The sequence below is a fragment of the Pantherophis guttatus genome, chromosome 4 (genome assembly GCF_059756535.1).
Source record: "Pantherophis guttatus breed Tessera chromosome 4, ASM5975653v1, whole genome shotgun sequence".
NCBI classification, from domain to species: domain Eukaryota; kingdom Metazoa; phylum Chordata; class Lepidosauria; order Squamata; family Colubridae; genus Pantherophis; species Pantherophis guttatus.
Genome location: NC_142066.1, coordinates 10,181,756 through 10,198,187, shown reverse-complemented (window position 1 = coordinate 10,198,187; position 16,432 = coordinate 10,181,756). Strand labels below are relative to the sequence as shown.

General features: G+C 38.1%; 1 protein-coding gene across 1 annotated transcript; it reads right to left on the bottom strand.

Moving 5' to 3' along the window:
- Nucleotides 1–1,992: 1,992 nt before the first annotated feature.
- Nucleotides 1,993–15,624, bottom strand: LOC132711891 (vomeronasal type-2 receptor 26-like). Its single transcript, XM_087893303.1, has 5 exons — nt 15,545–15,624; nt 9,244–9,262; nt 7,856–8,707; nt 4,149–4,275; nt 1,993–3,292 (listed from the first exon to the last, which is right to left on the bottom strand). The coding sequence occupies exons 1-5, from the start codon at nt 15,622–15,624 to the stop codon at nt 2,394–2,396; spliced, it is 1,977 nt and encodes a 658-aa protein (XP_087749429.1). The 3' UTR covers nt 1,993–2,393.
- Between the last annotated feature and the right edge of the window lie 808 nt (nt 15,625–16,432).

Sequence of the window (16,432 nt, the reverse complement as noted above, 5' to 3'; positions counted from 1 at the left end):
AGAAATACCAGCAATGGACATGGAAAAATGTATTGGGGAGGAGAATCTGGACAGTCTTTCTGGACCTCTCTTTGAAATGCAAATGACAAGTCATAGTTATAGCATCTATAACGGTATCTATGCTGTGGCTCATTCTTTTGTCAGAGTTTCAAGTAACACCCCCAACGAAAGAAGACTTCAAGTCCAGCAGTTCCTCATAGTTCCATTTTATTAAAGATGTCATATTGGCACATCTGGGAAGCTTCCAGGTTTTCCCCACCCAAAAGAAAGTCCAAGTCCCTTCCCCTGCACCCACATGTCCACGATGTATATATGGTCCAACTGGAGATGCCTCTCAGTAACGCCACTCCAGGTGCAGGCTGAATGTCCTTGACTCTCTGAGAAAGGAATGTTATTATGGCTAGATATCCCTGCTACTCCATGCAATCCCCCCTCTCAGTTTCCCACAGCACTAAATGTGGCATCCCTGAAGAATCCAAGAAAAAGATGTCTTCCAGGGCTGACAGCTTTACTATCAAAAAAATCCAGTCAGAATAAAATGTTGGTGAATAAAATCAGTCAGAGTAAAATAATAGTGGATAAAATCCCAGAATCTCAAGATGTACCACCTTTTAAGGTAAAGTTGCCCAATAATTGTGAAAAAGTTACTAAAAAAATTATTTGGATCACCAAGTGAGCTCAACCATATTTTCAGGCACAATATATCTGTGATGGCAAACCTATGGCATGTGTGCCACAGATGGCAAGCAGAGCCATCTTTGTGGACATGCCAGCCGTTGCCCCAGCCCAGCTCCACCGCTGGTCTTCAGGTCTCTGCCACGCATGCACGAAGGGCAGGGTGTATGCGGGGGATGCACAAGCACATAGGTGGGGGGACAGGGCACATGCACAGGGGTGGTGGTGCCCAAATTGCATTTTGGGGTCTTGCAGAGATCTTTTGGGGTCTTGCTAGATCTATAAATCTATCTCAGCATTTACTTCTGTCCTACTATCGCAGCACCATTGAGAGTGTCCTGACATACGGCATTCTTGCATGATATGGGAGAAGCTCTGTAGTGGACAAAAAAGCTCTACAGAGAATCATTAAAACTGCCCAGAATATCATCGGACTCCAGCTACCAGCCCTGGATGACATTTTCGAATCTCACTGTTTGAGAAAGTTACATAACATTCTCAACATACTCAGAGACTCTTCCCATCCTGCTGACAATCTTTTTGGACTGTTGCCTTCTGGCAGAAGATACAATTAAAACTCAGACCATACATTTTCTGAATAGTTTTTATCCCAGAGCTATAATTGCACTCAACAATGAACTAAAGGGCCACCATCAGTGAACTGTTGGACAGTATTACTTGGTCTGTTGTGTGGATATTTGGGTGGTTTAGGGGTGGAGAATTGTGGTGGGTGGGAGTGTGTTTGGGATTGTTATGCGTGTTGGATCTGGTCTTTAGGTGTTAAGTGAATTTCATTGTATGGGTATACTGTGTATACACGTACAATGACGATAAAGTTATTTATTATTTATTAGCTTCCAGATTTATGCAGGAGGCTTTCCAGGCCCAAAACAGGGTACGGGGGGCACGCAAGGCCCCCAAGTGTTCCGTTTTGGCTTCCAGGTTGGTGCAGGAGGCCTTCCAAAATGGGGCAAGTCATCTTGATATATCCACAATTTATTTTTCCACAATTCCATGGAAAGGTTACAGAAAAACAATGTATACCAAAGCAAATTAAATTTTATATGTACATATATGGCAAGTATATGTGTCAAATAAAGGATGAGACAGAAAGAATACATTTCGCATCACTTCATTTCACTACATTTCCAATATTTTTAAAATCAGTTAATAGGTCACAATGGAAATAGAATGATAACTGCTTGTAACCTACAAATTCAAACAATTTTCAAGATTCAGAAACTTTTACATTTCAGAAGAACCTTAAACAATAGAAAACCGATATTCCATGATACTGTACCAAATACATGTTCATAAAATGTTAATCACCCTTTTACTATATTTACACAGTGGTTTATGAACAGAAAGTATAAAAACCATGAAAGAGTTTGGATATCCTTTGAATCAATATCTGAAATCTCCTAATAGTACCCGAGAAATCTAGATTCTCAAAATCTTCTTGAGGTGAAGCGTTGAAAGGGTGAGAGGAGTTAGGTTAAACAATCTCCAAAAATATTTGAAAATGCAGCATCATGAACACTTCTTTTTGAATGGATGACATTATAACCTTCCAAATATCCTCCTTTCACAGAAATAACTTCTATATGTTTTATATACACAGCAAATAGACTTTTTTATTCTTCTTTGTTAGTATAGCAAGAAAAAGTGTTGTACTAAAGAAACACTTAAAGAAACATAAAGAAAAAGTATATGATGTACTAAATCCTCTTTATTAGTTGCTCCCTGTGGTTTAGCTGAGGCCTGAAAACAATGATGTAGCACTTTGGCAGGAATATGCATCCCAGTAATGCAGCACTGGAGGACAAGATGGAGAAGACCTCCACAGCTACCATGGCTTTTCCTTTTGTGCTCAGATAGGCTGGAAAGAAGGAGATCCACACACTGCAAAAGGCCAACATGCTGAAGGTGATGAACTTGGCTTCATTAAAGCTGTTGGGTAATTTGCGGGCAAGGAAAGCCACAATAAAGCTGCCGATGGCCAAGATACCCATGTAGCCCAAGACACAATAGAAGAAGAGAGCTGACCCCTCATTGCACTGTAAAATCATTTCTTGGAGCTCTGAGTGCATGTCCAACTCAGGGAATGGGGGAGATGTTGACAACCAAAGAATACAAATACATACTTGTAAGAGGGAGCATGAAAGGACGATAGAAAAGGACAATCTTTTCCCCACCCATTTCCTCATCTGAGATCCTGGTTTAGTGGCCATGAAAGCCACAACCACAGTAATAGTTTTGGCCAGTACACTAGAAATGGCCACTGAGAAAGTGATGACAAACATTGATTGTCGGAGAAGGCAGGTCACTTTGCCAGGCTGACTGAGAAAGAACAAAGAGGAGAGAAAACAGAGCAGAAGAGAGACAAGCAGGGTGTAGGTGAGGGACCGGTTGTTGGCTTTGACAATGGGAGTCTCCCTGTGTTTAATAAAAGTCCCAAGTACCCACATTGTGAGGAAGAAGAAAGAAAGAGCTGTTGATGTTAAACCAATTCCTAGGGTTTCTTCAATATTTAGAAAGACCACCAGTTTCACAATGCATTCTATCTTTTCCTTATTTGGGTAGTGATCTTCTGAACATTCAAAACAGTCATCCATATCTGGGGGGGAAAAAAGTCAAGGAATTTGTCACCTATGCATTCCCGAGTTTTATTTCAGAGTGGGAGCCACATGTTATTTGAGCTGTTTCCAATCGCTCTCAGTTTGATCGTGTTTGTATGTAAGCACAGTTTTAATTCTATTGTATCATTTAAGATTGGCATAAAGGAGTGGTGCTCTGGCCTAGAGGTGGAGCTCTCGCCTCACAATTAGGAAGCTGAGAATTCGATGCTTGGTAGAGGAAGATATTTCTCTCTCTGGGCACAATGAGAATGTATCTGCTGAACAAAACTCCGCATTGGTGTCAGGAAGGGCATCCAGCCAGTAAACACTCTGCTAGCTCCATTCAGTTGGCCAGACTCCATTTCACAAGGGATTATTGGGTTGTTAAATGAAGATATGATGATTTAAGATTGGCATAGCAATGCATGTGTTTGTATAGGAAACATGACCTGTAGGCATCTCAATGGCAAGTTGAGTTTGAGCCACAGGTAATGAAATGAATATTTGCCCTGTAGTATTCATAAATCTAGTAATTATGAGCCACGGCAGTGCAATGGCTAGAGTGCAGTACTGCAGGTTAGTTCTGCTGATCACCAGCTGCCAGCAGTTTGGCAGATCGAATCTCACCAGGCTCAAGGTTGACTCAGCCTTCCATCCTTCTGAGGTGGTAAAATGAGGACCCAGATTGTTGGGGGCAATAGGCTGACTCTGTAAACCACTTAGAGAGGGCTGTAAAGCACTATGAAGTGGTATATAAGTCTAAGTGCTATTGCTATTAATAATTATATACATCCTAAATGTGTTACAGTTTGCTTAAGCATATCTAATAAAAGCTTCCTGGAATGTCTAACCTACCCATTTGATTTGAAATCTTCCCTTCCGGACATTGAACACAGTCATAGCAACAGAATTTTTTTCCTTCATCTCCTTTCTTCCAATATCCAGGGGAACAATGGTCATTACACCGAGAAAGTGGAAGAACCTGGTAATGAACATAAAAGGTTTTGAAAAGGGAGATCTTTAAAACAGTTTCTGATTTTTTTCCTTTATCGAGGCAGATAATATTTTATTTCCCAATTGGCTGCTGAATTTTATCATCATGGATTTATACTGTGAGAACCTCCGATTGTACTCCTGGAGCTTTCAGAAGTTGGACCGTGACCTCTGCGGCCCCACTTCAATCACTCCTCATCAGAGGGCTCAAAACTGAGTCATAGCCACCCTGGAGGGGTGGTGAAGTAAAGGGGGACTGCCTGGCGGGTCGAAGAGAGCTGCATCTCTCCTCCCTGACTAGGAAATCCCCCTCATCCAAAGACATGGAACAGTGGCAGCAAATATGGCTGCCATGAAGCTGAAGACAGTCTGAACACCTAAGACAGTCCTGGAGCGGAAACAGTGTGTGAACTGGGTGAGAGAATACTTTTATTGGAAAATGACCCCAAGAAATCTAAGGTGGAAGCATAATTAGAACCATTTGCCAGCGGTGAATATGAATGTTAAAAAAATATGGAGTTTTTTTTTCCATAAAACTTTTAAAAAAACAAGAAAAAGAAATTTGAACTCTCGAAGTGCAAGATGTGGTATTGAAAAGACATTGTAAAACATTGGAATTATATCCTGAATCTTTTTTTTATTATTATTAATACTGCCCACATTGGATTTACAATTCTAAATAATTAAAATCAGAATTGTCAGCAATAACGCAGAGAGGCTGCAGCAAATTGAAGTTAGAGTGCAATCTGCTGCTAAAAGGAAAACTGTGCAATCTTGGGAATAACCATCCACATTTGCTGGATTACAAGTATTTGCTTTAAAACCATTGAACATTAAACAAGATCTTTAGCCAAAAGACCCCTGAACATTGTTGAACAAATAAAAGTGTTCGGAAAAGGTGTGGACAACCCCGTTTTTTAAAAAAATTGGATTGACTGCCTGTTGATTAGACATTTAAAATTTGTTTTTAATAATTTCTGGACAATTGGCCTAAAAGGAGAGCTGTTAAGCAACAATATAACATAAAATGGAAGCAAATGGAGATAATGAAATTGAGTTGATGTATCAAAACATTAAGGACTTCATAAAAGAACAACATAAGGAGATGATGGAAATATTTGATCACATAGACCAAAAGTTGGAAAATATAATACAAGGAACAATGAGCAAAGACCAGGACAATGAGGAAGAAATAGAGCCATTAGAAAAAATGGAGGAGACAGCAGAACTGAGAAGCCAGCAAGAAGAAGACAACAAGGAGGAGACACTAATAAAATTAATAGTGACTAAGGAATTAAAACAAGAGAAAAATATCTTAAAAGATTTAAAAAGGGAATGGGAGAAACAGGAAGATAGCTGGAGAAAAAAGACAGGGGTTAGAACAGACATCTTAAAAAAACCAGACAGTGGGAAAAAGTAGAGAGGAGAGAAAAACCTAGAATACATAGTCAAAAAATAGATTTAAATATATAGGAACTAAAAGAATCAAAAGAAGGATATGGGAGGCAACACCCCCCCGCCCCCAAAAAAAGAAGACTAAAAATTGCGATATGGGCAAGAGATGATGGATAAAGGAAAAAGAAAGCAAAAGTAAAGCAAAAGAGACTTCAGGAAAGTATTGTAATAATGTGCATTAATATTAGAACTATATAAGTTGGATAATTAGTTTGTATGTAGTGTGATAGTTAAATATGTATAAAAATATGGCTAATAGTGAAATGCTAGAATTAAATAACAGGTGATTAGATATTGGAAGAATATATTTTAATATAAACATGTGTATTAATAACAGAATTTCAAGGATGGGAAAAATGAACAGAGGTATGAAGAAGAATTAAGTTATTAATTGGAAAATTAAAATTTGAATGATAGTATTATCAAATAAATATAAAACATGCTAGAATTAAATAATGGGTGATTGGAAATGAAAGAATGTATTGTAAGAAAAATATGTGTGGTAATAGTAGGGAACAGAAAAGAAATGTTATTATCACATCTGAATATTATAATGACAGAAGGGGGGAAAGCTAAAATAGAGATATAAATCAGAGAGGAATTATAGTATATATATATATATACTAATATATAACATATAATATTTTATATATTATATAATATATAACAAACAAGTCAGTCCTAGAGGAGATAAACCCTGACTGCTCTTTAGAAGGCCAGATCCTGAAGATGAAACTCAAATATTTGACCACCTAATGAGAAGAAAGGACTCACAAGAGAAAAACCTAATGTTGGGAAAGATTGAGGGCAAAAGAAGAAGGGGACGACAGAGAACGAGATGGCTGGATGGAGTCACTGAAGCAGTAGTGTGAGCTTAAATGGACTCCAGAGGATGGTAGAGGACAGAAAGCCCAGGAGGAACTTTGTCCATGGGGTTGCAAAGGGTTGGACATTACTTCGCAACTAACAACAACAACAACTAGTATATAAAGATATATGGAAGAGTAAGAGTAAGAAAAAGGTTTAGAACTGAAGTGAAGGATATGTGCAAATAATATGAAGCAATGAAAATGAAATGTAATAATTGTGTGTAATAATATGATGTTTATTTTTATTGAAATGTATGAATCTCAGGTATCTCACCATTCACACATCGATATGCAAAACTAATATCAACTAAAAAAAATTGGATTGGATTTATACTGCACATTAAAAAGGGGTTGAAATTACAAGGGTGTGTAAGTGGACTTGAAGAGGAGCAAAACGATTAAATAATTGGCATGATGGCAAGCTAATGTAAATGATACGATCCTTGTAATTTTTTATTTGTCACATTTCTATGCCGCCCAACTCCAATTTCAAATGGAATTGTAACACACATATGTAAACTTGGTTTTAAAATCATAATACCAGTTTGTCAATTTGGTAAATGAACATTTGTGCAGAACATGCCTTTTTCCCCCCTTTCAACAATAGACATCAGATTTGGAAAGTGACTACCTTCAATATGGTTTAACAGACAAAGATCAACAGATCATACTGGATCAAGATGCAATTTGTGCAGGTGATGATTACCTACTTGGTTAAATCCAGGGTGCCAAAGGATTGTGTTCCTCTCAATGACGAGTTCTTTTCCTTCTGGAGCGTTGGACCTTAACTCTCCAACTTTAACTCTCTGAAAAGATCTGTTCGGAAAAGTGATCATGTTGACAATGTCAAAACCACCTTGACCTTCCCTTTTGTCTTTAAAGAAGACTCTTTCTCCAGCTGAGTTGTTAAAAGAAATCCCTTGAAGAAATTTGTGGAGCTACTTGAAGAAGGATAAGAAAAAGGGATTCAAAAAAAAACAAAAAAAAAAAACAAATTGTTAGGGATAGAAGGATTAAAACTTCCCTTTATTTTGCTCTCACTTTCCAGGAAATGAAGTCTAACAATCCAGTCTTTTGACTAAATCACAAAATACTAATCAGAAAAATGAAATCTCCACATTTTAGAAAAGTGTATTGGGCACAAACTAAAGAAACACTGCCTTCAGATGTTTCTTCATTCAATTTTTCTTGGAAATGACTATTCACTAAAACAAAAGATAGGTAAAACATATTTTGAGACATTACCTGCCAAGGCTGAAGATCTGGAAATTCAAATCTTAGAATCTCTCTCTTTTGGGATCTTGAACTCACCACTTCGTGCAAAGAATGTGCCACTGCATAGACAGCATTGTAGATACTGTAGCTTTGGCCAGTCATCTGCAACTCAAACAGAGGCGCAGGCAAATTCTCCAAATTTTCTTCTCCACTACAAGTTTGATCAGATATTAAGGAAAATTCTTCATTTGAAAATGAACAGTCAAACAATTGCTCCCAGACTTCTTGAAAAATTCCATTTTTGTGGGTTGAAGGCTTGATGCCTTGAAGAAATTCTTTGAAGCCTTGAACTTCTCTTGAGTGCACTGTAAAGGAAAGAGCCCCATGGAAAACCTGGAGATTAAAATCTCTTTGAAATGCTGTCAGTATGATATCAGTTGGGTCCATCAGGATCCAAACCTTTCTAAAGGATGTGCTCTCTTTATCCTCTAGATCACATAGAAACACAACCATTCTGAGCCACAAAATTGTGAATGGTTCTCCATAGACAAGAAAAGCATTTGCTTTGTCATCTATCAGTTTATTACAGATAGTTGAGTTTCCCTGAAGTAATTCAGACACGTTTTCCAAGTTTACTAATTGTGGAATATTATGTGAGAAAGCTATGCAGATGCCATTCTGGGAAAGCAATGGCTGCAGTTTCTGGAAGAAACGTTCTCCTTTAATAGTGTCAAGAGTGACGACTCCTATCCATGTCCATCCAAAATGAAGAAGAAGTTGTATAACTCCAGTGTACTGATGGTCCTCTTTTGGGACCATGCAATAAAGTGAAGATAACTTAGTAGTCTGGAACTCTTCTTGGGCAAAAGAGCCATAAGTCAACTAAACTAAAAAAAAGGGAGAGCCATTATTCATGAGAAGCAAGGGGGAAATATGGGAAAAAATGATTGCTTGCTGGATGTAAATTGAATGAAGGTGTCCCTACAGTGAAAATTTCTCCAGTTATTCATAGATTAGGGAAGATGATCAATATAAGCAATAAAGTTTCAAAATAAAATATTTTCTCACCTATGCAATACAACTGGATTATGAACCAAAATTAGCATCTTGATACAGAGTTCTCATGAACACCTGGAATGTAGCTAAATCTGGACAGAAGCTACCTAGAAGCAACCAAGGAGAGAAGCAACCTAGAACTAAGGAGAAATTTCCTAAATCAACCAATGGAAGAGCTTGCCTTCAAAAGTTGTGGGTTCTCCTTCACTGAAGACTTTCAAAAAGAGACTGGACAATCATTTATCTGAAATGGTATATGGTCTTCTGCTTGAGCAGTGGGTTGGATTAGAAGAACTTCAAGGTCCCTTCCAACTCTATTATTCTATATTCTATGTTCTTTAGAGCTAGACCTATTGACCTACCTTCTGCTCTTCTTTGTAGCTGCCAGAATAAAACATTTAAGCATGAAAGGCTATCCATAAGAGTCTGGAGAAATGGAAACAGTTCAGTATGTTCTCCTTTACTGCTTTTTTTATAGAGATCTCCAAAAAGACCCAAGTGCACCAATCGTCCAACAACTCCAGAAAACACAGTTGAGTTTTATACTAAACTATTTTTATCAGACCCCAATGAAGACATAGCAAGGAGAGGTACCACCTATTGCCAGATAGTGGTCAAAAAGCAGGTTTAAGGTTGTTCTCTAATTATATGTTTTCTATTTTAATTTTCTGATCTGTGATCATGATAAAAGATTTTGATTTTTTAAAATTGCATTAGCTCGAGCCAATACACTGCATTGTGACATCCAATTAGAGAAGGATTGCAAAGTGGACTTCAGTGAAGTCCTGCAGAAAGGCATAGAAAACGTCTAATATCTAACATTCATTAGAAGTCAAAGTTTCTCTCTCATCCCCCACCCAAACTACCTGTGGAATTTTGTAGACATTTACACTTTCTGCCATATAAGATGATGTATCCGAGCCTAATCCTCCTATGATGGCCATGAGATTCTTCTGGCTATCACATTTGTAGTTAGGGACAAATTCCTGGGATTTGAAAAGCAGGTCCAGAGTGGTGCGATAGGTCATCCTTGGATTGAGATAACTATCATAGATGTGGAACCCAAGAGTGATGTTCGGTAAGATCTGGGAGTCCTCATTGATCTCCTTCACAGCAAAGGCCAAAGCAAGGACGTGCTGGTAGAATTTGGTTATTACACTGCAAATAGGTTAAATACCCCAGTTCAAAAATGATTCTACAATTCTTGTAAGGTGGCAACATAATATAAGAAGAAGAAGCATTTCTGCCTCTTACTGAAGTAGATAGTTTACAGGTTTTCTAAAACCCTCAATAATTAGTGCAGAATTTAAGTATACTTTTTACACAATAATTCTATGATTTGCAACAGATGTGTACTACAACAATAGATTAGATTTTTTCAAGCTACCACTTTTATTTTCTATCCACAGAACACTAATCTGAATATGAATAGATCATGTAGACCTTTTTAAAAAGTACCTTCATCTCACTAAACGTTCCTCAAAGGACTTCTTGCATACATTTTACAAGAAAGACTTTAACATAATATAATGGAAATTATTCCTTCTCCCACACCCAAATACACTTGAAAGACAAACAGGGTTAGATAACATTACAAAAACACAGCATTTATGTTCAAACGGCTTTCATTTGTTTTCAGAAAGTTTTAGAGGATTTGGTTAAGATTAGAAACTGCGTGGAAAGTAAAGAAAACCCTTACAGTGGTAAGCTATAACCTTTTAAAGACGGATGCTCCTTAAATTTAATTTCATAAAAGTGGTAAACAATGTGAGACACCATCCCACCAATGATAAGGCCACCAGGCTGGTACCACTCATGTGGAACAAGGAAAGCATCACTTGCAGGGCAGCTCAGAGTCACCACTTTGTTCATCAGGAATACCAGAAGAGGTAATTTCATGACTCTCTGCTTAGGGAGAAAATATCTGGGTCTATCATTGAAAGAGACGTTCTGGCAGAGAAGGCAGGAGATAGAGAATGTGTGGAAGTGAAGCCCAGAGATTCAGCATTAGCCCTTTCCTGCCTCCATGTGGCTCTTGAAATATTTATGTGGATTGTTTCTCACTTCCTATTCCTTTCTGCACAGAACTTCTGGTGTTTTGGCCTTCTAGAATAATGCAGTGATTTCAGTAATTCATAAGGGACATAATTATCATTGAATAATAGGCAACCTGACAATTTTCTTTATGTAGCCAGTCGACATCTTTCTTTTAGATAATGTAATGCATGACTGAGACTGAACCTGTTTTGAAAACACCTGGAGAAATAGCATTGGACACTTAGTGGGTTAAGAGTTGATATTGTACTTTGTATTTTTATATTATTCTGTACAGACGTGCATACTGGATTTGTAAATAATATTTCCCTTTGTATATAATCTAAGATGCTAGCATGCTGAAGGTGATAAATTTGGCTTCACTGAAACTGGCAGGTCATTTTCAAGCATGGAAAGCCACAATGAATCTTCCAATGGCTAGGAAGCCCATGTAGCCAGGGGTGAAATCCAGCAGGTTCTGACAGGCTCTGGAGAACCGGTAGCGGAAATTTTGAGCAGTTTCAGAGAACCGGTAGCAGAAATTTTGAGTAGTTCAGAGAACCAGCAAATACCACCTCTATCTGGCCCCAGAGTGGGGTGGGAATGGAGACTTTGCAATATACTTCCCCCAGGAGTGGGGAGGGAATAAGGAGTTTGCAGTATCCTTCCCCTGGAGTGGGTGGGAATGGAGATTTTGCAGTATCCTCCCCCTGGCACACCCACCAAACCACACCATGCTTGGTGTGCCCATGCCCACTGAACCGGTAGTAAAAATAATTGGATTTCACCACTCCATGTAGCCTAGGACAAAATAGAACTTTGTTGAAGATCCTTCAATACCCTGCCCAATGGTTTCTCCAATGAACAAATTCACATCCAAATTGGCACCCGATCTCCAGTCTTTCCGCCGTGGCCTGAAGACTTGGCTATTCGATCAAATGGGCTGATTCTGATTCTGGGGTTTTTACTATTTAATTATTTTAGATTTCTAATTGGTTTTAATTAGGATTTTATTCTGTTGTTGTTTGTTTTTCAATCTTCTGTTCACTGCCCTGAGTCCTTCGAGAGAAGGGCGGCATATAAATACATGTAAATAAATAAATAAAATAAACTAATCAGGGTGGGGAGGGAGAGTGAGCCAACCACATCAGATAGATGCCCATTTGAATGACAGAGAAAGAAAAGACAGTGGAAAGGGCCATTTTTTCCCTTATGCATTTCTTTGTGGTTAAGCCTGGTTTTATGGCCACGAAGGCAATAGAGACTTGGTTAGCACACAGGAAAGAGCCACAGAGAAAATAATGCCAGAAGGTGGTTGGTGGTGAAGGCAGGTCTCTTTCCCTGGTGCCCAAGAAGTAACAGAAGAAAAGTGAGATATGGAGAGTATAAGTGAAGTCTCAATTGTTGGCTTTGACAACTGTTTTTTTTTAATGAACATTCCTAACACTGCAGCATTGACGAGGGACAAGAAAATTGCAAGTGGAATGACAAGGATGCCTAAGATTTCTTCATATGACAGAAAAGTCCTTCTGTTGGGAAGACAATGTTTCTTGCTTGGGTATTTGTCTTCTAAACACTGAAACATTCCAAGAAAATGTATTCTTGATTCATGAAGGTTAAGATTACCTTCCACTCAGGGGTGGGTTCTACTTACCTTTACTACCGGTTTGCAATGGGATCACCGATGATGACATCGGGGGTAGTGGGCGTGGCCTCCCGCTAGTTTTACTACCAATTCTTGCAAACTGGTCCGAACCAGGGGCAACCCACTACTGCTTCCACTTCCAGATGGAGTAAGAACTATAATCTTGATTTATGTTTTGTCTCCAGAGATATGAACAGTAGACCATTGCATTGTAAAAAAAGAGCACTGACGGATTTTCCTTGAAGACAGCACAGGTATGAGTTGTTAAATGTTGGAGTGCAGATCCCAATTGCAAGATCGACCCCTAAGCCTTGATGGATTTTTCAAAAAGCCAAATGGAAAGTTTTTGTGCTGAACCTGACCACATCATCCAATGGACCCCCCCCCCTCGAAAGAGGAAAATGACAATTGGTTGTGGGATTGCTACTTTCCATAGCTAAAAAGTGTATCCCAAGGGGCTATAAAAAATATACATCTGAGGATGAGGGCAAGAATGCAGAGACTTACACAATCAATATCATGATCAAATATTCAGACTCATATCTTGTAATCCACCATGGAAACCTACAGCAATTAATTGCTGGTTGATTAATATTAATTGATAGACTTTGATATTACAGTATGGTGCCTGGAATCGGTAACTTCTAACCAGATCTGTTTGATTTAGTATCTGACACAGTTCAATACACTTCTGGTTTTGATCTTCGAAGGGAAGACTAGACAGCACTCAATCAGATCCAAACCAACAATGGCATATTCCAATATTGGAAAAACAAATGGGAATTGGTGATAATACTAAATGTGATGGTGAGAACAACCTGGAAGCTTTACATCATATTGAGATGGAATGCCCCAGTGAAGGTTCACTGCAAGAACTACATCACCTTGAGGATATTGCTATCCAATGTCTAAATGATCTAAATATCTGGCCATAGGCATAGGTACTCTAATGACTGCTCATACATAATTTAATTTTTTTCATAATTTTATTCATCATTCATATTGTGCATTTTCAAAATAATTCACTGTTCTGGTGTTTTATGCTTTGATTCATATTCTTTGTACTGTTTTTGTGAATTTTATGCATTAATGCTCTATTCCACTGTTTCTCAAACTTGGCAACTTTTAAGCTGTATGAACTACAACTCCCAGAATTCCCTAGCCAACACAGCTCATTGGAGAATTCTGGGCATTGCAGTCCATAGATCTTAAAGTTGTCAAGAAACATTGCCATATTCTATTATGCCATAACAAATAAATGAATAAATAACCCCAATAATTATTTGCTTAATTCTTAACTGATTATAGCCATCTCATTTAAACTCAGTGTACATGTGGAAAAATAATATTCACCTGATGTAATCACTTCATTTTATTAGTCGTTTCTTGGTGTTTAATTCTGGCTTAAAAATAATGATGAAACATTTTGGGAAAAAGATACATCCCAATAACCCAACAATAGAGGACAAAATGGAGAAGACCTCCACAGCTACCATGGCTTTTCCATTGGTACTCAGATAGGTTGGAACAAAAGATATCCACACACTGCAGAAAACCAACATGCTAAAGGTGATGAACTTGGCTTCATTAAAGGTATCAGGTAATTTACGGGCAAGAAAAGCCACAACAAAGCTGGCAATAGCCAAGAGGCCCAGATAGCCCAGGACACAATAGAACATGAAGATGGAGACTTCATTGCATTGCAAAATCATGGTTTCAATGAGGGAATTCATGTCTAACTCAGGGAATGGAGGAGATGCTGCCAGCCACAGAATGCAAAGAACTGTTTGAAGAAAAGAACAAGAAAGGACAATGGAAAGAGCCAATCTTTGACCCACCCATTTTCTCATTGAAGAACCTGGCTTAGTAGCCATGAAAGCTACTCCATTTCTTTATTTTACTCTTCTTTGAGCAATATTTGTTCTTCCTTTTCCTCCTGTTTCTGAGAAAATGTGTTGATTGTGAAGATGAATGATCATTTCTGAACATTTTCTTCCTATATTATGAATCCTACTTTTATGTATTTATATTCTAGGTATTGTGAAGTGTGTGGTGCTCTCCGAGCTTGATTGTTCCCTTTCAAATATTTTGCCTCCCAAGGAGGTAACATATTAAAAGCTTTGCAATGCTGTTTAGAACATAAAGATATTACCTAACCTAATAACAAAATATCTTCAAAAAATAAATAATCAAGCTTAAACAGCATGAAGTATTATATGGTTTACACCTGAACTACATGGTGTTCTGTCTCATCAGTAATCTACTGTATTTTTCAGAATATAAGACACACTGGAGTATAAGATGCACCTTACTTTTTGGGGAGGAAAATAAGAAAAAAGCTGATTGGCAGATGGATCAGCCTCCCGGAATACCCCCAATCAGCTGTTCACAGAGGTGAATTTTAGCAACAGGTTCCTTGGTTGTGAGCTCTGTGCCTTGCTTTTTTTTGCTTTTTTTTCTGCCTCTGAAACTTCTGAAACTCTGTTTCAGAAAAAAACTTTTTTTCCTGCCCCTGAAAGCCTCCAAAACTGAGCTTCAGAAAAAAAGCCCCTGAAGTTCTGTTTGAGGGCTTCTTTTTTGAATCTCTGTTTGGGGGCTTCTTTTCTGAAGCTTCATTTCTGATGCTTTTTTTAGCCTCTGATACCTCCATTTGAGAAGCTGGTGGGGCTACATTCAGAGTATAAAATGGACCCAGATTCTCACCCCCTTTTTTTGGGGGGGAAAGGTGCATCTTATACTCGGAAAAATATGGTATTTATTCCTTAGACATTCAAATTCATATTTGTATCACTTTTCTCAAAATACTATAAAGTCTCTCTCATTTCTATAGGGACAAAGGATCTGAAATCTCAAAACAAAATCAGGAAATGATTGGTCTGACTTCTGACTTCATCTGCCTTCTTTAAGACCCTTGTAAATTGAAGGAAGTGATTTGGATATCTAGAAACGATCATTAGGAGAAGAAAGGTATGAGATTTGCTTACTCTGAAAGTTCATAGAGCTCCTGAGATGGATGTTCATAAAATGAATATTCACTGAAGGCATAGAGGTTCTGTGAAGCCATCCCTCCAATGAGGACATCACCAGGTTGGTACCATTCATGTGGAACCGGAAAAGGATCAACCTCTGGACACTTGAGTGCATTCACTTTGATCACGGGGAACATCAGAAAGAACAATACATCAACAGTCAAAAAATCTTCTAAAAGAGGTCTCCAACGTATCAACCCACACCAATGGATGTGATTGAGCATCCTGGGTTTTCCCAACATGCCTCCTAAGAGAAAAGCATCAGCCTAAATTTTTAACTTCAATGGAGATACAGAAATATATAATGACTGAGATTTCTACAACCTGAAATTGGTCTGATCAAAGAAAGAACAGATGCTGGAGGAAACGAACTCAATACCCCTGTTTGACTCCTCCCACCACCTCAAGCTCTTCATGGAACCGGAGTTCATTTATAACCTCTTTCAACCATGCTTTCTAGTTTTCACCGCTTTCCTGAAAATCTCTGGAGCTTTAAGCAGATAAACCCATTATAGTAATTTGGACTCTTCAAGGAAAATTTAATTATTTACTTCATAATAAACAAGATGTGCAATAGCTATTATTTAGCTTAGCATGGAACTGAAGAATTTTTGCTTAGAAAAGATTAATGCTTCAATTTTCATTAACCATTGCAGTATTTCCCAGCCATTTATAGAAACAAATAGAGACTACAGCGTTAACTGGGTGTATCAGTGTAAAAAAAAAAAAAAAAACCCAGCGATTTTGAAAAATACAGGTCCTTATAGAGATCGTACTTATTGTAGATGGGAGGTCATGAAAAACTTGGAGAAGATAACAATGAAAATCCACCATGTAGATGTG

What these genes read in the sequence shown, in the direction of transcription:
- LOC132711891 (XM_087893303.1), bottom strand. Translation starts at nt 15,624, where the DNA reads ATGGCTTCACAGAACCTCTATGCCTTCAGTGAATATTCATTTTATGAA. An exon ending in CAGATCTTCAGCCTTGGCAG is followed by an intron (nt 4,276 to 7,855) that starts GTAATGTCTCAA and finishes GTTCATTACCAG; the next exon opens with GTTCTTCCACTTTCTCGGTG. An exon ending in GAAGATTTCAAATCAAATGG is followed by an intron (nt 3,293 to 4,148) that starts GTAGGTTAGACA and finishes TTTCCCCCCCAG; the next exon opens with ATATGGATGACTGTTTTGAA.